At 40.1% G+C, this 22956-nt stretch overlaps 2 protein-coding genes and 5 non-coding genes across 10 annotated transcripts; all 7 read left to right on the top strand.

Annotated features, from left to right (window-relative positions):
- The first annotated feature begins 5178 nt into the window (after positions 1–5178).
- On the top strand, positions 5179–9086 carry LOC118832176 (60S ribosomal protein L17). 2 transcript variants are annotated; one of them, XM_036739594.1, is made up of 7 exons: positions 5179–5241; positions 6541–6593; positions 6805–6845; positions 7640–7774; positions 8061–8159; positions 8569–8760; positions 8967–9086. In XM_036739594.1, exons 2-7 carry the CDS (start codon positions 6554–6556, stop codon positions 9012–9014), a joined length of 555 nt encoding a protein of 184 aa, XP_036595489.1. In that variant the 5' UTR covers positions 5179–5241; positions 6541–6553; the 3' UTR covers positions 9015–9086. The 2 variants fall into 2 exon arrangements, with proteins under 2 accessions (XP_036595489.1, XP_036595486.1); XM_036739591.1 differs by lacking the exon at positions 5179–5241 and adding an exon at positions 5358–5394.
- On the top strand, positions 6293–6358 carry LOC118835079. The gene has a single exon (XR_005009430.1). It is a non-coding gene; the product is annotated as a small nucleolar RNA SNORD58 (small nucleolar RNA).
- On the top strand, positions 6931–6997 carry LOC118835080. Its single transcript, XR_005009431.1, has one exon. It is a non-coding gene; the product is annotated as a small nucleolar RNA SNORD58 (small nucleolar RNA).
- On the top strand, positions 7896–7960 carry LOC118835077. Its single transcript, XR_005009428.1, has one exon. It is a non-coding gene; the product is annotated as a small nucleolar RNA SNORD58 (small nucleolar RNA).
- LOC118835081 lies at positions 8271–8336 on the top strand. The gene has a single exon (XR_005009432.1). It is a non-coding gene; the product is annotated as a small nucleolar RNA SNORD58 (small nucleolar RNA).
- Positions 8802–8867, top strand: LOC118835078. The gene has a single exon (XR_005009429.1). It is a non-coding gene; the product is annotated as a small nucleolar RNA SNORD58 (small nucleolar RNA).
- A 2749-nt stretch (positions 9087–11835) lies between the features above and the next one.
- Positions 11836–19119, top strand: C1H18orf32 (chromosome 1 C18orf32 homolog). 3 transcript variants are annotated; one of them, XM_036739612.1, is made up of 3 exons: positions 11836–11908; positions 17690–17878; positions 18593–19119. In XM_036739612.1, the coding sequence occupies exons 2-3, from the start codon at positions 17714–17716 to the stop codon at positions 18656–18658; spliced, it is 231 nt and encodes a 76-aa protein (XP_036595507.1). In that variant the 5' UTR covers positions 11836–11908; positions 17690–17713; the 3' UTR covers positions 18659–19119. The 3 variants fall into 3 exon arrangements, with proteins under 3 accessions (XP_036595507.1, XP_036595500.1, XP_036595494.1); XM_036739605.1 differs by having other exon boundaries at positions 11836–11916; XM_036739599.1 differs by having other exon boundaries at positions 11836–11932.
- The last annotated feature ends 3837 nt before the right edge of the window (positions 19120–22956 follow it).

Below are 22956 nucleotides of genomic sequence, written 5' to 3'. Positions count from 1 at the left end.
TTTATATATATGCACATCTAAAGTATATATGTATATATGTGTGTATACATTTGTGGATGCTAATACATAATACATTGTATATATAATACAATATAATTTATGTATATGTAATATGACATATAGATATAATATACAAATATGAGAGAATATATACCTGACAACACAGATTGAAGGAGCTCTCTTATTGGCAGCAAGATTACTCAGCTCGAAAGTCCCACATCTCACCCAAAGGGAAATTCCCCAAAGTGTCTAGTATAAGAAGCTGGGGATAGGAACATGATGGAGATTGCTAGCTCGTCTCATGTCATCTTTTTCTCAGTCTTTTTCTCTCTTCAGCAATATGAAGTGGGATTGGCATTGTCCATTTTCCTTCTCAAATACAGAATCCAGAACACCCCAAAAAGACTGAAGAGCCTGATGAGACCAAAGAAACTAGATCTCTTTTCTCTCTAGCTCTCAACAACTCCTTCCCACCCTTCACACAGGGCATTGATCTCCACCATTGAGGAAAGAGTCCCATACCATTGGACTTTGGGGCTCTGGTTCCAAACGACATTCATAGAACATAGCTTTTCCTCCGTTCTTGCAATCAAGGGTTGTCCACTTTGGTTCCAGTTCTTTGTTACCAGCTAGCACAAAGAGTGCTGCTATGAATATGAATATTTGAATCCTATCATTTCTTCAGTACCCAGACTGAGTATTGTCTCTTCAATGGAGCCTGCTGCAACCCAAACTAGAACAGTAATGGTTTTGTCCCAGATCCTGAACAATCCAAGGAGCCAGTGGTTATTGCCAGAGTCAGCAGAGGGCAGCAGAGAGCTATCCAAGACAATATTGAATGATGGCCTTTCTGTTCCACCAGCAAGGTGTTTTCCCATTGTATGTGGGCAAGTCACCAAAATAAAGTTTCCCCAAATCAGAAGTCAGACATTCTGAAGATGAGCAGGTTCAAAGAAAGAAGAATGTAGCAATGAGGCGGCAGCCAAAGGCCAATCAAGGTCTAAAGGGAGGAATGTGCAGAAGGAAGGTCCAGAAAGGCCCTGGATAATTTCAGTTTTCGAGACCTGGGTTACATAATATAAAAGAGATTATAACTGAGAGGCATTCTCCAAGTGAAACAAATTTGAGCATTTTTTTAAAATTTAAAATGGCATATCTAACCTTTGTCTGTGTAAATATAGTAATGGTGGAAACATTTTATTTTTCATATAATAGCCTCATTGATAATTAACATGATGAGAAACATTCAAACACTCTTGCCCCATAGTCAAACGACCCTCCTCCCCACCTCCCATCGCCATCACCAGTGACCCTCTGGCCTCTCCACTTATCCATTTGGCCCTAATCCAGAGAGCTGATGAGGTTTTAGCACAGAACTGCCAAGGGCAATGAGATCAAGTTGCAAGAGGGCCATAAATATGGGTGGTTCTGTGTTATATAACTATAAACCTTTCCCTGAACTTAGAAATATAAAAATGGTTTAAACATAAAAATTGCCTCCATTTACTCATGTCTTTACTTTTTATTCTCATTCAGATCCTCTGGTCATAAAGCCAATAACTGAGCCATTATAAAACTTCACCTTGTAATTATTGTTGTCCAGCATGTTTTGTTTTACTTTGGGTGTCTCTAATAATCTTATTTATCTATTTCTCCATCTCTTTTGACTTTTCTCTCCTCTACACAGTTAAGCATAGGTTTCAAAACTTTCCCTCTGTCCTCCAGTCTTCTGCAGTACTCTGGTAACATTCTTTCACTTCACCCTTTTCCAGAAAAGTCTTCCTTAGCTTGTCCTCCTCATTATTACTCTTTCATTCTAACCTGTCCAGAATTCTACTTGCCAATTCATGGGCTATATATGCCCTTAATTATTCCTTCTTTCTTCTCTCTGTGTCGTTGTGCTTGTCCTTCATTCTCTAAGAGGAAGGACCATGACGTCAGAGAAATGATGACATGATTTGCAGTTGACTTTGAGTGAGGGAGGGCTGTGCAAAGTCACCAGCCTCACTTTCTCCTCCAGAGCCATTTGGGTCCAGTGGCCTGATAGTCGCCAGGATGACTGGAAGTGGCCCAGGATGCAATGGGAGACCCTGGCCCCTTTCACGCCAAAGCCTCTTCAGGTTCTCATTTTGAGTGAGGTAATGCCCATTCAGTGAATAGTCCTCTTTAAGAAGTAAGTCTAGGGATAGTCCCTTTAATCAAAAACTCAAAAAAAAAATATCAAACTGGGAGGGGAAGACCCTCAGGGTTCACTCTGTGCTAGGCGGGCAGGGACCTATCGTCCAATCTATGAGCTTCAGAGTGAGGTGCGTTTAAGGCTTGGTTTTTGAGAAAGAAATCTTGCCAGTAAACTCAAAGTAAAGGAGGCAGGCCTTCCACCATAAAAATGAACCTCCTCTCTCTGTATCCCTCACAGGAGCAGAGACTCTAAAGAACCAAATGTGAATTTCCTCCTCTACCCCATGTGTACATTATTATACTTGTGGACTTTACCTTTATTCTCTCTAATTTCTGCTATCCCTAACATTTAGAAATATCAGTTCCCCAGGTCTGAATCCTCAGATGTCTAAAGGAGGTGACTTATTGTGACAAACAGCACACAAAATCAAAAAAAAGGCAGTGTGACTAACAATCTAAGGTCCTAGGAGCCTGGCCTGGAACCACTGAGATCCCAGGCCAAGTCAATCCATGAGTGGAGGCCTGAAACCATGCACCTCCAACTAGATGACTCCACAAAGAAATAGTCAGCAAAAACATAAAGGGGAGATGTGGGAAGATGGCAGCATATAGAGGACCACAGATCCCCTGCAAAAACTTTATTGGGACTGAGAGATGCAACACTTTAGTCAGAAATACAACCACGGGGCAGCTAGGTGGTGCAGTGAGTACAGCACTGGCTCTGGAGTCAGGAGGACTGGAGTTCAAATCCTGCCTCAGACACTTGACACACTTAAGTGGTGTGACCTTGAACAAGTCACTTAACCCCAATTACCCTGCCTTCCCCCTCAAAAAAAAAAAACAACAGAAATACAGTCACCTCTAGACTCCTTCATCCAACCCAAGGATCCACAAATGTATCCACAGAGTCCTTCAGAGATCCTGGGACAGACAAACCAGAGCAGGTTGAAGGCATAGCCCTGAGGGTAAAGTGCAGACATCCCCTACATGCTGCTTGCAAGAACGTTCTAGGTAGAGCCTTCCCTGAGGCCAAGCCACTGAGAGTGACTTTGGGGTGCTCTGGGAGGTCTCTGGCATGCTCTAGTCTAAGCTAAGACAAACAGTGCCTGACGCTGGCCTGAATCCTCAGAAATCCGTAGAATTCTGAATGTGGAGAAAAGGGAAGTGTGAGGAGTCATCCATGCCAACCTCACAACTGTGTTATAGGCTGTAAAAAGATGGCTACTGTGCATCTTGGAAGAGTGGATAGAGAGCTAGAGTCAGGAAGACCTAGGTTCAAGTCCTTCCTCTGCCTCTGGACAAGCTACTTAATCACTCAGTGCTCCAGGTAATTCTCTAAGACTATAAACTGCAGACTATGAAAGTGAGCCTCAGAAGGATTAAATACGCGTCATTCCAGGTCTCTCCTCATTCAAGTGAATATTAAAGTAGCACTTTCTACAATACCACACTTTTTAAATGGATGTTTTCTGTTTGTATGTTGTATTCATTTCTGAATATAGTCCACCTCGTCCTCTACACAGAAGGCCTTCCACAGAAGAATCAAAGATTTAAAAAGAAAAAAAGCAGTTCAGCAAAACCAATCAAGGCATCCATCACACCTGAGAGCAAGTGCTATATTCAACACCCAGAGTACCCCATCTCTAAAACGAAAGGAGACAAGTGCCCTTTCTCATCTCTTTCTCCAAGGCCAAACTTAGCCATCATAATTACACAGCTTTCAGTTATCTTTTATTGTACTTTCTCTTCAAATAGTCACTATGCATATTGTTTTCCTGGTTCTGCTTACTTCACTCTCCATCAGATCATCTGTGTATTCACATGCTTCCCTGAAGCCTTCACATTCCCAATTTCTTGTGGAGAAGCAATATTCTATTACCTTCATCCACCACAGTTTTTTGGGTTTTTTAGCCATTCTGACATCCAAGCAGATCTTTAAAAAAAAAGAAAACTAAACACTATTTAGTTGCAAAGATGATATTCAATTTGCTCTAGTCCTCTCTTTTAATCTGTGATGAATACTTGAGTGTGGAAACTCCCTCCACCCAGAATTAGATAAAATCAGGATTTAATAGTTTCAGAATGGCCTGGGGTAGTTGTCAAGCCACAAGTATGTGCCCGTTGTAGAACTTGAACCCACATCTTCCAGATTTCAACATCTGCTCTCAATGCCTCTATGTCTTTTCAAAGCAAAGTCCTCTAGAATACAGATTCTTAATCTTTTTGTGTTATGGATACCTTTCTCGTTCTCGTAAAGCCTATGGACCCCTTCTCTGAATAATTCAATTCAAAAAACCTAATTTATTAAGTGCTTGCTATGTGCCTGGCACTGTGTTAAGCACTGGATAATAACGTTTTCCAATGCATAAAATAAAATGAGTAAGATTACAACGGAAACCAAAAGTTATTGAAAATAAAGGAGCAGGTTTTTAAATTTTTCGTATCTAAGTTCATTGCCCCTTCACCTCCCCCCAGAATCTATCAGATCATGAACCCATGGTAAAGACTCTCAGCTCTGGCAGAACGCGCTTAATGGTTTTTTCAATTTCTGAGAACTACTGTCCCGCCCCTTTTCTAATACCTCCTACGCTTTAAAATTTTATATTTTTGAGGAAAAGTGGCCCTATTTCCAACCAGAATTTAAAAAAACCATCAACACCAACCAACAACACACACACACACACACAAACCCCTTTAGTTTCTTGGTTTTGTGTGGTTAGTTTTGATTGTTGTGGTCCTCGTCGTTATTTTAAAGAGTAATTTTGAGATAATCCCTTCTGGTCCTAGGTGTTTTAAGAACATTCTCTACTCTCCCTTCCCCCGCCCCTCTTCCCCCGCCCCTCTTCCCCCGCCCCTCTTCCCCCGCCCCTCTTCCCCCGCCCCTCTTCCCCCGCCCCTCTTCCCCCGCCCCTCTTCCCCCGCCCCTCTTCCCCCGCCCCTCTTCCCCCTCTTCCCCCGCCTCCAGCCCTCACGTCCCGGGAACTAGAACTCTCGCGAGATAGCCGAGTTTTCATCAAGTCTCCCGAAAGCCTTTGCTCTTCCTCTTCCCTTGAGCCGTCCTAGGTGAGTGAAGCGCGGCTTTGGGGCCACTTCTCCTATCCGCCGGGCATCGCCCCCATCGGCCCCTCAGTCTGGCCGAACTCAAGGCCTCCGTGAAGGGTAAACCCGAGGCGTCCTTCGGGGCCGTCCATTTATCTCCCGATGGCTTTGGTTCCGGTGAGGGGATTTGGGGGCAGCCTAGGCCTCCCGTTTGCCGCAGGCGGCGGGGAGTGGGGGGTGGGGGGCAGAGGAGTGGTGCGCGCGCTCGGTCATCTCCTGCTCCCTCCCCGTGCCGGGGCCTCCATCCCTGCCCCCGCCCTCGGTGTCCCCGCGAGCGCCAGAGCCTCCCGGGAGCAGCCGAGGTCTCCGGCCCGGCCCCGGGACCCCGCGGGTCTGTGCGTCCCTGCCCGTGGAGGAAGGCAAGGCTTCATTTTCGGGCCTCGGGTGGGTCGCGGAGGGAGGTTAAGGAAGGAGGCGGGTAAAGGCCGGGTTACTGCGCTTTACCAATGTGGTGGTGACGGCTTTTCAAAGCAGCGGGTCTTAAGATAATGAAATTGATGTTTCTCTGGGCCCTGTTTCTCCATGTAAAAGGCACGGGTTGGACTAGCGTGACTGACTGCAAGCCTTAAGATAGTTAAACCAAAACTAAGTTTTTTTCAGTCGTGTCTAACTTTGTGTGACCTTATTTTGGGGTTTTTGGGGCAGATATAGGAGTGGTTTGCTGTTTCCTTCTCCAGCTCGTTTTACAAATGAGGAAACTGAGGCAAACTGGGTCAAGTGACTCGTCCAGGGTCACTCAGCTAGTAAGTGACCGAAGCCAGATTTACACTTAGGAAGAGGAGTTTTTCTAACTCCTGGCCCTGGGCTCTTCCACTGTTACACCTAGCTGCCCAAAATTACTCCAACTCTAAAATCTGAGGGCACGGCCAAATTTGTCATTCAGGTGGTATTTATTGGGGGTGTGCCTAACGCTGTTGGATATTGGGGGAATTTTAGACCTTGAAGAAATGCATAGGTGAGTGAAGGGAAGTTACCCCACGTTTTTTGTGGTTTTTTTCTACTTTGGAATAAGTGGCTGCAGTGATGACTATTCTTAGGACACCTTTGGATTAACCATGAAAACAGTGACATTCTGAGCAGCTGCTTCATTTAGCTTGATGGTGGGATTTTTCAGTTTGTTTCCACGAATTCATTTTGACTGTTTAGATAATTACAAAATGTGGTGTAATTCTTCCCCCCAGTATATTTGTCAGGTGCTTATTTGTGCATCTTGAGAAATGCATGTCTAAGAAAGGATACTGAATTGTTGCCTTTTTCTCCTAGGTAATCATTTAAAATGGTGAGGTACTCTCTTGATCCAGAGAACCCCACAAAATGTAAGTGAATAGGATACTATGATTTAAAGAGTTTTGTTTTTATTGATGCCTTTTGCTTTCACAACGCATTCAAACATTAAAAATCAATAATGCATCCTACAGATGACAGAATTCTGTAGGACTAAGAGTATAAATGCCTATACATTTTATAAGCCACAATAAAATGTCTCCCTCTACTAATCTGAGCTTTTTTTTTTTTTTAAATCTTCAGCATGCAAGTCAAGGGGTTCAAATCTCCGGGTCCACTTCAAGGTATGTGAAAATAAATCATGATTAGCTTCCAGACTGATTTTTCATTTTGCCTCTATTTCTTGGAATCAGGGCTATGTATTTGAAGCTGCAATGATGACTTTTCTTAGGACACCTTTGGATTAACTGTGAAAATAAAAACAACACTGAGCAGCCACTTTAGTTTGTTTAGTGAGTTCCCCAGGGTTTTATACTAGGTGCTACATTAATCTTAACCAAAATATTGAAACCAATGAGATAAATAAGGGAGAAGTGTAATAGAGTAAAAACATTGGACTGAAGGCATTTGCTCTACTTTGTACTCCTGAGTTCCATCACTAACTAAAACATTTAATTTTGAGCAGATTGTATAAACTCTGAGCAATCATGTATGGAAAATTTTTAGGTTACGTTTGTGCGTTAAATGTCAGTTATTTGTGGTTGATAGTATATCCAGTCAATCAATAAACATTAAGTGCCAGGGATACAAAAAGAGGCAAAAGACTTGGTGAGCTTATATGGAAATAAATATATACAAAGCAGGCTACATTCAGGATTAAAGCACTGGAATTTGACGAGGGAAAGTTTTCTGTAGAAGGTAGAATTTCAGTTTTAGTTGGGGCTTAAAGGAAGCTAGGGAGGAATGAACTGGAGCAGAGGAAGATTGATACCAGGCACAGGGAACAAGCCAGAGAAAATGCATAAAACAACCAAAAAGCCAATGGCATTGGATCAAAGAATATTTGTTGAGAAGTAATAACCCTTTTTCAAAACTTGTATCTTTTGACTCACTGATTTTAAAATATGACTTTTTACAGAACACCCGTGAAACAGCCCAAGCTATCAAGGGCATGCATATCCGAAAAGCTACCAAGTATTTGAAAGATGTCACATTGAAGAAACAATGTGTTCCCTTCCGTCGGTATAATGGTGGAGTTGGCAGGTGTGCCCAGGTCAGAATTCTTGATCTATTTGTGGAAATATGTTAAATGTCTTTCTAAAAATACTTTTAAGGAATTGATTTGTTAGAATAAGTTTAAATAGTAAGGTGTTCTTCCATTAGGCATTCCTTGGTTGCTGTGATGACAATCTTAGGACACCTTTGGATTAATCATGAAAAGAAATATGTTCTGAGCAACTTAGAATCCCAATTTTCTGAAAAGTGGGCAAATTTGTAATTTCCAGGGAACTGTGCTAAGCCAAATAGCAATGAATGGTTTTGTTTTTTTTAATTTTCAGGCTAAGCAGTGGGGTTGGACACAGGGTCGCTGGCCCAAAAAGAGTGCTGAATTCTTGTTGCATATGCTTAAAAATGCAGAGAGTAATGCAGAACTGAAGGTAAGCTAAAACAAAACCATCTCCATACCAAATGAATGTTATTTTAAAATAATGGCAACTGTTAAGACTCAATATTAGTTATACCAGTGATTAAGGCAGAAATTAATTTGATGGCAGTGATGACTCTCTTAGGACACCTTTGGATTAAACAATGAAAATAATCGCTATCTGAGCCATCAAGTAACATAAGTTACTGGAGGGATCAGTCTATAGTCCAGGGTCCCTCATTTTACAAATGGGGAAACCAGGTCCAAGTAGAAGCAACTTGGTCAAATGACTGGAATTTGAATCCTGGCTCTTATGACCTGTTGGATCTTAAGCATCTCTTTGGATCTCAGGGTTAATTTCATGTTTGATTCAATTTTAAGTTAAGGCATTAACACTTTTCCTTAATTTGCTCCCCACATAGGGTTTGGATGTGGATTCTCTTGTCATTGAGCATATCCAAGTTAACAAGGCTCCCAAAATGCGACGGCGTACTTACAGGGCTCATGGTCGAATCAACCCATACATGAGTTCTCCTTGCCATATTGAGATGATACTCACTGAAAAGGAACAAATTGTTCCTAAACCAGAAGAGGAGGTTGCTCAAAAGAAAAAGGTGAAAAAAATTGGATTTTTATGTCACTTTTAGTTTTCTGGTTGCCATGATGACAATCTTAGGACACCTTTGGAATAACCATGAAAAAAACTTGTATTCTGAGCAACCCAGATTTCATTCTTGAATTTTCCAGTACATTGAAATGTCATTTAGTTCCTTTAGTTTAGTCGTTTAGATTTTAAAAAATCTTTCTTTTTTCCCCCTAGATATCCCAGAAGAAACTGAAGAAACAAAAGCTTATGGCACGGGAGTAAATAATGAAATTAGAGTGCAAATAAAAAGCGAAATGAAAACATTTGTTACAGTAAATATTTTTAAAGTATTTATTTTGTTTTAAATTGTTTATCCTTGCCTCCAAAATGTTGAGCATGTGTTCTGTTGCCTTTAAAAAAAAACCTGATGTTTGTTACTCAGTTAATGGTTAGAGCATTGGATTTGTGATGTAAACTGAGGTTGAGCCCGACTGTTTTTAACCATGTGTAGTATGGCATTGGCAAATCATTCATGCCCCTGAGCGTGCTCATTGGGAACTGGTAGAGTGGAAAGAACATGACACTGGGGATTGGTGGGCACAATTCTTTTCTATTCTTTGCTATAAATAGCTGGAGATAGTCTCTGGGTTTTTTGATTAACTGAAAATTTAAATGAGTAGCCACTTTGGTAATTGGTGTAGTCAGTACAAGAGTTCTGAAAGGTACTAACTGCTGTGCGTAGTCTTCCTCTGCTATTATTTTATATGCCTCCCCTTCAACTATGAGATAGTGGGAGTGAGTGATATGGGAATGAGCGTTGGACTTGGTATTAAGTGGGGATTGTTTGCACAGGCAAAGTAAAAAGTTGGGTAGAGGAGACAAATAATGTACATTAGCCAGAAAACACTATAAACATTCAACTATTTCACTGTTTAGTAGGAATGTTGTGAAATGCATTCCTTCGTTGGAGATGGTCTTGTCCAGCTGTTAAATCCTATAATCCCATGAATATGGAAGTACATGTACATAATCCATAAAAATATGCACATTGGGGTGATGAATGTATACCCCAAATTTTTACTAGTATCAATCCGTATACAATCAAAAAAGCTTGAAGAGTATGTGATTTTGTCATCTTTTCCCCCAGTTTCCATTAATGTTCATAACCTGGGAATATTTTTTTTTTAATTTTGCTTACTCAGTTCTGTCCACCTTTAAAACCTTATTTCACTTTATGATTGATGCACTTTGCTTTTGCATTATTTTGACCTTACAAGGGACTCAGTATAGTGTGGAGCCTTTTTTTCCTTTTGGCTGGCTACTAACTATCTGGCTTGTATGGCCTGTTCAGGAGGACTAGTCTATGCTATGAAGGCTTGCAGGGCCCTTTTCAGGGCTGCTTATCCACTTTTGGGGTCTGTATGGTGCTCATTTGTGGTTCCAAAAATCTGCAACACAAATAGCAGCCACGCTCTTAATAAAAACTTGTAAAATTAATACCAGCCAAGAAACAGAAAGGTTAAACCAGGTTGAAGGTAATTGACAGGCCTCAAACACTTTGGAGTGTGTGCTGCCCCAAGCATGTGAAAACTTGCCCCAGTAGAATAGGTAGAAGGTGTGCTTTAGAGTTTTTTCAGACGGCTGACAACTTTGCTCAGTTCTACCTCATTTAAATCTAATTCATGCATTAGTGAAGACATTCCCTAGTGAAGTCCCAAACAATTCCCCAGTGAAGTCTCCCTGGGATGCCATTCTCCATTGTGATAGGCCTGGCCCAAGACCCTCAGACACCTTTTGAGGAGAGGGTCACTCACCCGGTTTGAGCAGGTTACCTTCAGGCGATTTTCTCTTGGCTGGTATTAACTACAGTTAGCAATTTGTATATTTACATGTTAGAACTTATCAGGGATAAGTGCTATTTGGCTAAGTTCTAAGATAAGCTGCACAGGTATTTCTGACTGTACAGCTTTAACAATGCTTTGTCTCATCTCTGATTCTGTGATACAAACTTAAAACGGTGGGTTACCATGTAGAAGTAATAGCAAATTAATGCCTTAAACCAAAAACTAGGTGTTGCAGCTGACCAAAAGCTTAAACATTTAAATCTCTTAAATGTATACATGTCTTCTCCAACAAACGAAACACTATAATTTTTATCCTTTTTGAAAATTTCTAATCGTGTAGTCCATTCCACCCTTCAGAGCCAGCCTATCCTTTCAGACTCTTACTCCACTGCCTCAACAGAATAAAAGGAACTGGCCTCCAAAGTACACCTCCAATTTCCAGGCCTCCTGCCCTGAATGCACCCTGGCTGCTGTTTGAAATGGCTTGCTCATGACCATTTTTTAAATTTACTTGTTTGCCAGTAGAACACACTGCATGACTGAAAAGGCATTAATCAAAATGTGCTTAACTCTCCAGGGAAATAAATGGAAGTAGCGGAGGGGTGGAGACCGGACTGAACCTGAGGTTGGGTAAGACCCCATCCGGGAGCCATCTATCGATTTCATCTAAGTTCCTGCTTCTAGAAGGGGAAAAGATACATCCGTAGGTTCCTGAGCCAGTGAAGAGCCTGGGCCTTCCCTGACGTGGAGGTCAGACCGGGGCGGTCACCAAACTTGGGGAAGTGAGGGCCAGGTGCGATTCTCCGTGTCCCAGAGGTGCCACAACAAGTACTCTTCAAGAGGAAAGGGAAAATTTTTAAGTTCCGTCCAGCTCTAACGTCCACGATTCTCATAATTCCGTGAAAAGGAACATAAAGGAAAAAGTTAGATTCCATGAAGGAAGTAGGGGGTCATAAGTTTTGGGGAGGATTTGCGTCCTCAAACGGGGAGTAAGACAGGCCTGGGCGGATGTGGAAGGCCTGCAGCGCAAACGCAGTTCAGCCCTTCTCCGGTCGCCCATCTCACGTGTCCCAGGTTGCTCCGCCCCTTGCGCCCTGCTACGTCACCCGAAGACAGGAAGGGGGCATCCGGAGGGACTTGAGCATTCTGGGCGTTTGGGTTCCAGAGACGTCACCAAGACGACAACCCACGTGACAGTATAGGGGCGGGCGCGCGGTCTGACAGGTTTCTTCCGCCTTCCCATTGGTCTCGCTGTGGTCCCGGAAGTGAGGGCGCTTCCGTTCCGGTTTTGCTGTCTCCTGGGTGAACTGGGCTGGGGCAGCGGTTCAGTCGGTGTGTCGGTGGGTCCGTGGGCTGGTGCGTGAGGGGCCGGGGTCGGGGGATGTTGTGGGTCCCGCTGGGTGGGAGCGGAGTGAGGTAGCGCCAGTCCTAGAGGAAGACGGCGGTGGCTGGGAGCGGGCGGGCCTCGGCTTCAGCCGTTGTCAGGGCCCGGGCACCTTCTCCGGTGGGTTCGAAGGACCCCGGGGGTTGCGGAGCAGCCTTCTCCACTCGCCTGATAGTCCCCGCGAGCCTGCCTGTCATCTGGGCCTTTTCCAGTTTCTTCACCCCCTCTTGTCCCTGCCAAGCCGGTCACTTGTCATCTATCCTTGGGCTTTTGTCTCACGTTTCTCCGCTATCTCCCATTATCACCTTTTCCCACCAGTGCCTTGCTCTGCATCTTTTCCCGTTACGTCTTCCCTCTTCATCTCTCAAGGACTGCCTCCCTGTCCTCCTGAGCCCTACTACTTCAGCTCTCCACCCAACACTTTCTATGACTGCTTTCTATCATCTCCTTCATCCTCAACTCTCCCTGTCCCCGGCGCTCATTCTGTCTCTAACAGTAATAACAGCTTACAGTTTAATATACTTTGTAGTTTTTAAAGTGTTTCCCTCATAACAGTCCTCGGGGTGGGTAGTGCAAGTATTCGTAGGTAAGGATACTACCGAGGATCAGAGAATAGCCTATAATCACTTAGCAAAGGCTGAACTCAAAGATCCTATGGACAGCCAGTCATGTTTTTTTCTCCACCAAGACAGGGTGTCTATCGGAGAATAAATGTCAGTTTTAAAAGAATAGTATATGCAAACCCAATGTCAAAATCAAAGACATTTATTTTTAAGTTTTGCAAAACTATCACCAATATCTTTAACATATTCTTTAACAAAGTAAAAGGATCCAGCCTCTAAAGTCTCTGTAATTTTGAATGCAATTTAACCAATAATTGGGCTTTTTTAAAAAGCAAAAGTAAAATCTTTCATGTCAATTTTCATGTAGCCCTGCATTGCCTATTCCAATATACAACATGTAAGATACAAAGATTTAAAGATTTATAGTGCTAGAGAAAAGTAATTTTTAAATGAAAATAGCTGATTTTTTTCTAGTACTTTATATTTAATCCTATGAACAGCCTTGATAAGACTGAGGTACAATGAGATGAAACGACTTACTCAAGATCTAGCACAGCTAGTAAGTGTCAGAAGTAGTATTCAGATCTAGGACTTCTGACTCCAAATCAATATTCTCTCCATAAGACCACACCTGCCTATCTATACACTTGAGCCTTACATATAGTTTTTCATCTAGTATAAACCACCTCATTTTACAGTTTTGGAAGCTAAGACCAGAGAGATATTTCTCTCTTGACTTTCTTGGAGATAAAATTTGAATCCAGCACTCTTTCTCCACTATGCCGTACTGTCATATAATATGTTTAAAACTTCCATAGATTTAGAATCCTGTCCATAGAAGGATTTTTTGACTCTAGGATTTTATGAAATTTCAGGTATAGATTTATATAGATATAGAAAGAAAGATTTCACTCAACCCCAACCTATTTTTCTCTTCCCTTTATCTCTTTTTTTGAGTGAGCTTTGGCCCCATGCCAGGTGGATAAGCAAGAAGTTTCCTCAACTTTTGACAAGAACATAGCTTTTCTCTTCTTACTTTGTCCTTTTGGCAAAATTGAGGTATAAGGTTGGGGTGCTGAACAAAGCACTTTTTTCTAAAGTTTGGAAGTATCTACCTATTTTAGGATTCTGCCTCCCCTGTCGCATGTGATTTTGACCAAAGGCACTTAAAAGTAAATATATTTCCTTTCTCCAACTGTGATTCCTAGATATTATCATTTATGTATTTTCTGGAAACGTGAATTCAAATTCTGGAGATTGTGGTAGAAAAGAAAATCATAGTTTTTATCTATTATGCAGATTATAAAGTACTTATGTTTAAAATCCTCAGCTACTTCTCTCTACCCCTGCTCTGAGTACAACCCCTAACTGAGGGTTTGAGTATCCTTCCTTTCCTGCCCTGCTGCTCCTGGATAGAGCAAGAAGCCTCCTTGGTACCAGTGACTATTTGGCAAAACATAAAGCCAGATTTTTTCAGTCCTCTTACTCTGCCTGACTAAAAAGTTTCAAAAATTTATACAAAAATGTAATATACAACTACAATTTTATCTTGTTCATTAGCTTTGCCATCTTAAAAAAAATACACTTCTGCTACATTTAAAAAAATTTATAGCTATCTATATAGATATAGATATATATATCAACTTTTTCCAAATATATTCCTCTGATCTCCGCCCAGAGAGAGGCATCCCTCATAAAAAAAAAGAAAAAGAACAGTTAAGCAAAACTATCCAACACATCGGCAGGGTCTGACGTACATGAAGCATTCCGCACCTGTAGTGAGGATCTTAATTTTTCTGGGCCTCAATTAACTCAACAGTCAAATGATAGGGTTGGACTAAATGGCCTCTAAGGTTCCTTTCAGACCTACACTGTGTTTTTGGCGAAGAACCCTATAAACCCTTCCAAATAACTATTAACTTGCTATTTCTATTTGATGTTGATCTTCCTGAAGCAGCTCTTAATGAGCTCCATTTACCACACCCAAATTCCCCTGTTGTATAGTCAGTTCTACATTTTCATATAGACTTTGGTTTTTCGTGCTTCCCCTCTCCCTGTTCTCACCTCTCCTTTCCACCTCCCCCAGTTCCTCATGCACCTAAGCTTCCTTCCACCTTATTTATCCAGCCTAGGCCCACCCAACATACAGCCAACATCAAGGCCGCATACAGCCAACCAAAGGATTCCAGGCTGCCCCAAAAAATGTAGGGTTGCCACTGCTCACTCTCCCCTGTTTGTCACGTACATGACCCAAGGCAACCAGCCATGTCAGTCTAGGTCTAGGGTAACTACTCTGGGGCCAGAAGAAATTCAGCCTATTTTAATTTTGGCCCCTATCTCCCACTAAGTTGTGCAGGTCTGATCTATCTAGCATGTCATGAGAACCCAAATTAAGTTAAGTACTAGCCTGACTACAGCATAGGATTGTTAATTGGGTCATGGATTTAGACTTGAAAGAGGACTTTGAGTCTGTTTCGCCTTCTTTACAGATGAGCAAACTGGCACAGAGAGGTTTTAGACTACTTTCCTAAAGTCTCATGGGTAATGTGTCAGATTTGGGCCTCTGACTCTATATCCAGGACTCTTTCCACTACCCTTTGCTGCCTTTTTGAATTACCTGTATAGTTAAAGGACACATACCTTCATTCTCTTAATAAGTTAATGTTAAGGGGGAAGAAAATAATTCATTGTATTTATTAAGTATTATGTTCCTGTTTCTTAATTAAAAATCAAGTGATTGGTGAAGCTAGGTGGTGCAGTGAGGAGAGCGCTGGTCCTGGAGTTAGGAGGACCTGAATTCAAATGTGGCCTCAGACACTTGACTTACTAGCTGTGTGACCTTGGGCAAGTCACTTAACCCCAATTGCCCTGCCTTCCCCCCTCCAAAACCAAGTAATTTTAGTATTTTGTATCTACACAAAAACTAAATTAAGTTTTTAATTTTTTTTACTTCCATGTGAAGTTCATTTTTTTTTTAATGTGGGTTCTTGGCACTCACAAATAAAAATGCTGCAGAATCTTACTTAGAGAAGGACACTGTTTTTAGATGCTAAAAGATCTTTCTAGTGTTTCAAGTGAATCGAAAATTGAAATGTAATCATACATTTACATAATGTACGTAATGCATAGAGAATAGTCACACTGAAGTGCTTTCTATTAACCCTACCTTCTAACTACACGTTTTGTTTTAGGAAACTTTGTTAAAAAGAGGCAGACATCATTAGAGGCATTGACTGACTAGAGTGTTTCAGGAAAATCGAGGAACCTTAGAGATTATCTAATATAACCCCCTCATTTTACAGATGAGGAAACTGAGAATTAGAGAGATTCAATGACTTTCTGAAGGTTACACAGTTAATAAGTAGCAATCAAGGAGGATTTAATGAGGGAGATAAGTGTGCTGAAGAAAGAAATCATGCAGAGGTCCTTTAAAATTGTGTGTAAATTGAACTATAAAAAATTGCTAAGGGAATTTGCTATTTAAAAATAATTCTCTTGTGAATTCTTTTGTAAAGAAACCAGTACTTTTTATAAAGTGAATAATCACACTCATTTTTTTTTCAGAAACCCAAATATTCATATAGCAGGTTTGGTTTAGGTTTGCCTGTAATATTTTTTTCAAAGCCTCAAGTCAGCTGACATGTGCATTCAATCATTGGTTATATATAGTATCATTGTATTTGCTACTTGTGTTATGCAATATTAAAAGTGAAATAAATGTTTAATGTTTGACATTTAATGCTTTCTTAGCCAGTTTTGAAATTTAAAAAATCTTGGCAGGACTTCCCAACTCTTATCTAAGGGATTGAAAAATCCCCAGAAAACTAAAAATTTCTTTGTAGAAATTTCCTAATTCAGTGTTATGGTATATTATTGAGCTAGAGTTATGCATTAGCTTATTGAAAAGTCGTAATTGCATTACCATAAGAAAAGAAATCATTTCAAATGCATTGATGATCCCTAGGCATTCTAAGATGATACAGTAGTTTCCCAGTTCATTCCTCAGTCTCAGGTCTCTCTCCTTACCAATTCATCTTCCTTATAGCTGCCAAATTGGTTTTCCTAAATCAGAAGTCTGATTATATCAATCCTCTACTCAAGAAACTCCTCTTGACTCAAAGATTAAATACAAACTCCTCTGGTTTTTAAAGCCCTTCATAATCTGGCTCCAGCCTGCCTCTCCAGGCTTATTGCACATTATTCTCCTTCATGCACTATTTATTCAAGCCAAATTTTCCTTCTTACTGTTCTGCTCTTAAGACATCCCATCTCCCATTTCTGTGCCTTTGTACAGCCCATCCCCCATTCCTTGAATGTCCTCCCTACCCCTCTACCTCTTAGAATCTCTAGCTTCTTGCAAAGCTCAGCTCAAGTGCCACCTCCTCCAGGAAGCCTAGCTTAACCCGCTCTCTCCCATCCCCTTACCCCTGCCCTGGGCAGTGTTTGCTAATACCCTTCCCCTGGAAATCATTCTATATATATTTTGGATTTCATTTTCTTTGTTTATGTTTTCCACAATAGAATAACTTCTTGAGGAGAGGAGATAGTTTTTATTTTTGTCTATGTATTCATAATACCAAGAATATAGTATGCACTTAATATATGCTTATTGAACCAAGTGTTACCATCTGAATCAGCAAAACATACAATTCTGTTAATGAGTTTGATTTTATTCACATTTATAAAAAATGAATAACTCACTAATCTCTTTGGACTTCAGTTTCCTGAGCTTGGCATAGTAGGATAGTGTTAGACCTGGAGTCAGTAAGACGTGGGTTTAAAGCTTAACTCTTGCTACCCATGTGACCATGGTCAGGTCGTTTAACTTCTTTGAATCTCAGTTTCTTCATCTGTAAAATAGAGATTGCATTAGGTAATAAGGTCTCTTATAGCATTACTATTATCTATTTCTACATGTGGTATATTTGTGGTAATTCTTGATTAACCAGAACCTAATAGGACACTCCATAACTATTCCAAGTAACAGTGTACTATATTGAATTGGCACATTGAGTTCTTGGCTTTAGCCAAATTGATTTTTAGATTTATCTAGTCTCTTTCTTCCAAAAGTAATATTATACTTTAGGAAGTACAAATCTAGGAAAAGTCTAATCATGTCATTACCTCTTTACAAACTATATCATTTGCACTTTTTTGTATCTGCAGTTCAGAACAGTCAAGCCTGAGGCAATGGTGTGCATTCCTTGTATCGTCATTCCTGTCCTTCTTTGGGTCTACAAAAAATTCCTGGAGCCATATGTATATCATCTAATCTCACCTTTTGTTAGTCGTCTGTGGCCTAAAAAAGGTCTAAAAGAGAGCTCTATCGAGAAACAAAACAAAGGAGACTATAAGGTAAAAACATAATAATACACAAGTGACAGAGCAAGTAGCTAAAAAATGAATGGCTTTTGGCCCTTGTTTTAGGACAAGGTTTGGAGATTTTCTCTAACAGCCCAAAGCTTCAATAATAATTTGAATTCAGTTCTTTTCCGCTGTAGGATATCTAACAAGAAGTGTAAATTGGGAATTAAAGATACTTAACATTTCCTTATTCAAGAGTTGTTCTTTGAAAAATGAATAACTTTTGAATAAACAATATGCATACTTTTGGTTTTTTTAATCAGTTTTCTGCTGACTTCCATAGAAAAGGCATACACAGATAGAGAGTTAGTTACATTTATTCCTAGTTGATTAGTAGAAAGTAAAAGAGGTGATACTAAAATTAGTCAATTCTTCTATGTGGTAACCTGCTCAGAGTTGAGGTATGGAAAGATAAAGGATGAAATGGTGTTGGGTTTTTTTTTTCTGAATTGAAATGATTAAATTATTTCTGAATCTTATGTTCTCTGTTTAACAAATGCATGTATGCTTATAATTAATACTAATTATACATTAGCATGTATAATTATAAGTTGGTTGTACTGTACTGAATCATTTTTAGCTTTTCAGTTTAAGTCTTTGGAATTAAAACTTTGTTCAGATTTGCTGCTCTAACTTATTTTTAAGAGAGCCTCCTGTACAAGTGCTGATGCTGTAAAAAATTCATACCACTGTTTCTTCTTACAGATTGCAGACATGAATGGAATCTCTACACCAGAACCTACAGAAAGCTGCAACAAAAAGATAGATTAAAGCAATTTGTCCAAAGGATGTCTTTGCTTTAAAAATGGAACTGATGATATGCAGCAACTACTCTGATATTGTGTTTCACACTTTTCTCTGAGACCAGATATGGGGTAGATATTTTAGAGATCTCCCTAATATACATAGTATTTCTATTTAAATGTTTAAATTATATTTAATTACCTCATTCCTGTTCTTTTTCCTAACTGAAATAGTTTTCATCTCTATTATTGCAGATAACCTAAAGTTTCTATTTTAGGTTAACTTGTTTTAACAATACAAATAAATAGAAGTTCACTTTAATAATACTTTGCACTTCTCTTTCAGTATTTATAAATCCTCAAACTCCTCACATTCATGTGAATTTAACCACAACCCTATCCTACCACTTCCTTTAGCTTCAATAGGATTCTCTTGAAATATAGTTTGAAGTTTTATCAGATGATTAAAGGTTTTACTATGAAACTGCACCTGAAGTGTATGATAGTTTTTTCTGTGGACTACAACATGAAAAATTTGCTAATGAAGGATAAGAATTATGAGCCTTTTCCTACTTTGAGAGGAAAGAGTAATGTTGCTTTAAGAAGGGACACATTTATTATATTCAGATGGATCTGTGATCTCCTTGATGTGGATGTTGCTTCCAGTGATGCAGATTGAACCCATCCCATACCTCTATCCTGTGGGACTCTTTCAAGAAAGCTCTCTAAGGGGAGTCTAGCTAGTGTGTTAGGGGCCTTCCTCACTTTCTCTTGACACATGGGCTGTTTGTTTGCTTGTTATACCTCACTGTCGCCATACAACTAGCCTGTCTTCTTTTTCGATCATAGCCTTTCCTAATGATGTGCTTTATACCAGTTCTTCCAAGTTAGTTATTTGTTAATGCATTTCAGCCTCCTCATACTCACCATGTACTTTTCCATTGCTATCTGATTTATATTCATTTTTAATTTTTCAGAGACTAGTTTTCCAGGACTCAATACAAAACCAATAGAATATTCATATCAAAATGAAGGGCTTTTGATTCTGGGAGAAATTTGAGGACATTAAAGAAGCTTTGCAGTTTCTCAGAGGCAATCCTACTCATCTCTCCTCCTCCTAATTCTGGCCTTTACTTACCTGTGACCCTTGTGCATTTGTGAGTGCGTGTATATGTATTTGTCATGCACACACAGACAAGTGCCACGGGTTTTTCCACTTGACTAGATGTTATAGTCTGGACAAGAGGCGTTCTTCATCTACTTGGGTTTTCCCATGTAGATAGTTAAGGCTAAACACTTTTAAATGGCTATGAATCCCTTCCAGGAAATTCTAAAATGCAGAGACATCCCTTGTATAAACATCCAAGATGAACTGTAAAATTCTACTTCTGTTTCATGGTTACATTTCCCAGAAATTTAATAAACATTCTCATTGTACCATATAGCTTACACTTCTCTCTTCCAATGGAGTTTGTTTAGACACTTGTAAAATGAAAAATTACCTTCCATCATATAGCAAAGTTGGAATGAATATTTTTCTTCTTTATTAAGTTTCTAGTGACAGTCCCTTAATCCACTGGCAGCCTTCTAGATCACCTGCAAAGCAGCAATCTGTCAATTTGCCTTGACTAATTACAGAGAAGGAAATAATCTTATGAGAATATTTACTTAATATTCTTAAAGAAGGAAAGGGAAAGTAATAGAATAGCAATAAGCTTGCTTTAGAAGAAAACAAAAACTACCTACAGACCATATACATCACTTAAAGAACAAGTTCTCTGGCTATAGAGTATCCGTTTACATTTCAACTATTTCAGATTTATTGATGTATACGTCTCTCAGAAGCCCAGAGTTAAGTACAGAGCTACCGGTTTTGCAAATAAATTAATCAGTTCAACAAAATATCGACTACATCTAGTATAGACATTTAATGAAAAATTTAAATGGTGAAGCAAAATAGCAAACCTTGTTTAAGAATCCAGTTTTTTATGTCAAAGAGGAAATAGTATCTGGGGAGGAAATGTTTGGAACCTTGGGAGAAAGTTACTGACTTGTGATAGAGGAGAGGGAAGCCTAGAACAGTCTGATGTGTGTCCTAAATGGGGAGAAAAGATATTGAAGAGTTTAGAAAAAGGATAGGTAGGACCCCTTGGACTAATATTCTTAGGAGGGGAGTCAGCCTAAGAGGGATAGGAAGCTCTCAAGAATGAAATTCTGAAGATACAAAGAGAAATAGTTCTATTCATAAGGAAAAAGGAGTTATCTGAACAAAGTGATGTGGATGCAAAGGGAAACTTACCAATTAACTTACATGTCTTAAAGTGTGTACAGTAAAAGGCTTGCTCTCTGTATAGCATCTCTGCTGGACTAGATTCTGTTTTTTGGTCATAGTCACCACCATTTCTGTCTTCTGAATTGGAGTCCTTGGCGAGAGCATTGCTAGGCTCTATCAGGGAGAAATAGAACACATACTCTAGGACTAGGAAGAAACCCTGAGTAGTTCCTTTCTCTCCCTGACTTAACCTCTCTCTTCCATCTCTTTATTGTAAACTCTCACGGACTATCCACTACCCAGAGACAAGTCCATTGTCTCTGTGGGCTGAGTCTTGTCTTTTACAAGCTGAAAATGGATTATCCTAAGTTCACACCCCTACAATTGGGTTTTTAAAAATCAACTTATATTGGGAAGATGTGGTTAGGTAACAGTTTGTCTGAGAAAACTTTGAGACTTTTAGTGGATTGCAAATTGAATGTGAGTCAGCACAATCGTAGGCTGCATTAAGAAAAGCACAAAAATAAAAACACGATAGCTCCACTAGGTTTTGGCAATCACTTCTGGACGCTGATGTCTAGTTCTAAGTACCACATTTTAGGAAGAACAATGGAAAGCTATGGAGCTTCTAGAAAAAAACAACCAGGATGGTGGAGAGCCTTACATTTATACCATTGTAGGTTAAACAGATCATGGGTGCAGTTAGGAGTATCATGGGCTAAATGGATTGTGATTGTAATTAGGAGCAAGAAGTTCATAAATATTCTTTCTAGGTCATGAATGTGTGGCTTGCAGCCAACTCCATCCTGACTGAACATTTATGTATCCTGTTACTTCAATCACTGATGGACTCTGCATATCCTGCATGTTTCACCCAAATCTCTCCTTAAGCAGTCTAGGTAAAAACATATCACAAGAACCAAGCCCTGCATGGACTTGTGCCCTGCTGTCCATCATGAGGTGCTATGGCTGTGGGTCTCCTATGAGTAAATCCCCTAATAAAGCTTGGGCTGATCACCCTGGCTTTTTGTGGGTCTTTCCTTGGAACTCCTGCATCATAAGAGGATATAGTAGAATACTTTCATGTCCTGGTCCACAACTCCCGTATAAGGAATGGAAGGTATTTAACCTGGAGAGAAGACTCAGTGGGTACTTAGTAGTAGCCTTGAAATGTTTGAATATCTCCAGGTATTCATGTGAACAAAGGAATAGATTTGTTCTGCTTAACCCCAGTTGGAAGAACTACTAGCAATGAGCAGGAGTTGTGAAGAGGCAAAATCAGATTTGGTATAAGGAAAAATTTCCTAATAATTAAAGTGATCTCAAAGTGAAATGTGGGTTTTTCTTCACTAGCAGTTTTCAACCAAGGGCTAGATGGCTACTTGTTAGAAATGATTTAGAGGAGAATGTGGATCAGGGCTGGGTTAGACTAGATGCCCTCTGAATTCCCTTCCAATTCTCAGATTCAGCGATGTGCTCTTCATCAGAAAGTTATCTATAAATCATTATTTCCAAATGTCAAATTTTTACTAATTTTATGATGTTATACCTTTGATCCAGAATAAATTTCTTCATTCATTATGTCTTCCAAAGACTGCCATTAAATAGCTCTGGCTGTCCAACTTAAGAACAGCTTGACAGCAAATATGTTTAGTATCAAGATTCACTGTCTTTAGAGTGGAGTAATCTCTCCCCCCAGAAGTTGATGCTGTATGAGGCAGCCTTGCTGACCTAAACAATCAGAAACAAGATCAGGGGCATCCAGGAACAATACTTTCACTAAACTGGGGGAAGGAGAAGACAGGAAGACAAGTTCATGTGGCCCTCTATAGTCCCAGTCCTATGCCCTCTCATAGCATGCCTTACAGCAAAGGATTCCTACCCCCAAGCAGCTCTACTGCCAGTCATTTGACTCTTCAGAAATCTCCTTTTAAACATAAATACCCATGGGAGTGGCCTTACCTGCATTATTATTGTATTGCCTCTGTCTTGGCAGAGGCTAAACAACAACCCTTGTCTCTCCTTTTCTAGGTCTTTAAACCCCTTAATGAAAA

The sequence above is a fragment of the Trichosurus vulpecula genome, chromosome 1, assembly GCF_011100635.1.
Source record: "Trichosurus vulpecula isolate mTriVul1 chromosome 1, mTriVul1.pri, whole genome shotgun sequence".
Lineage (NCBI taxonomy): Eukaryota > Metazoa > Chordata > Mammalia > Diprotodontia > Phalangeridae > Trichosurus > Trichosurus vulpecula.
This window is presented reverse-complemented; position numbering and strand designations above follow the sequence as displayed.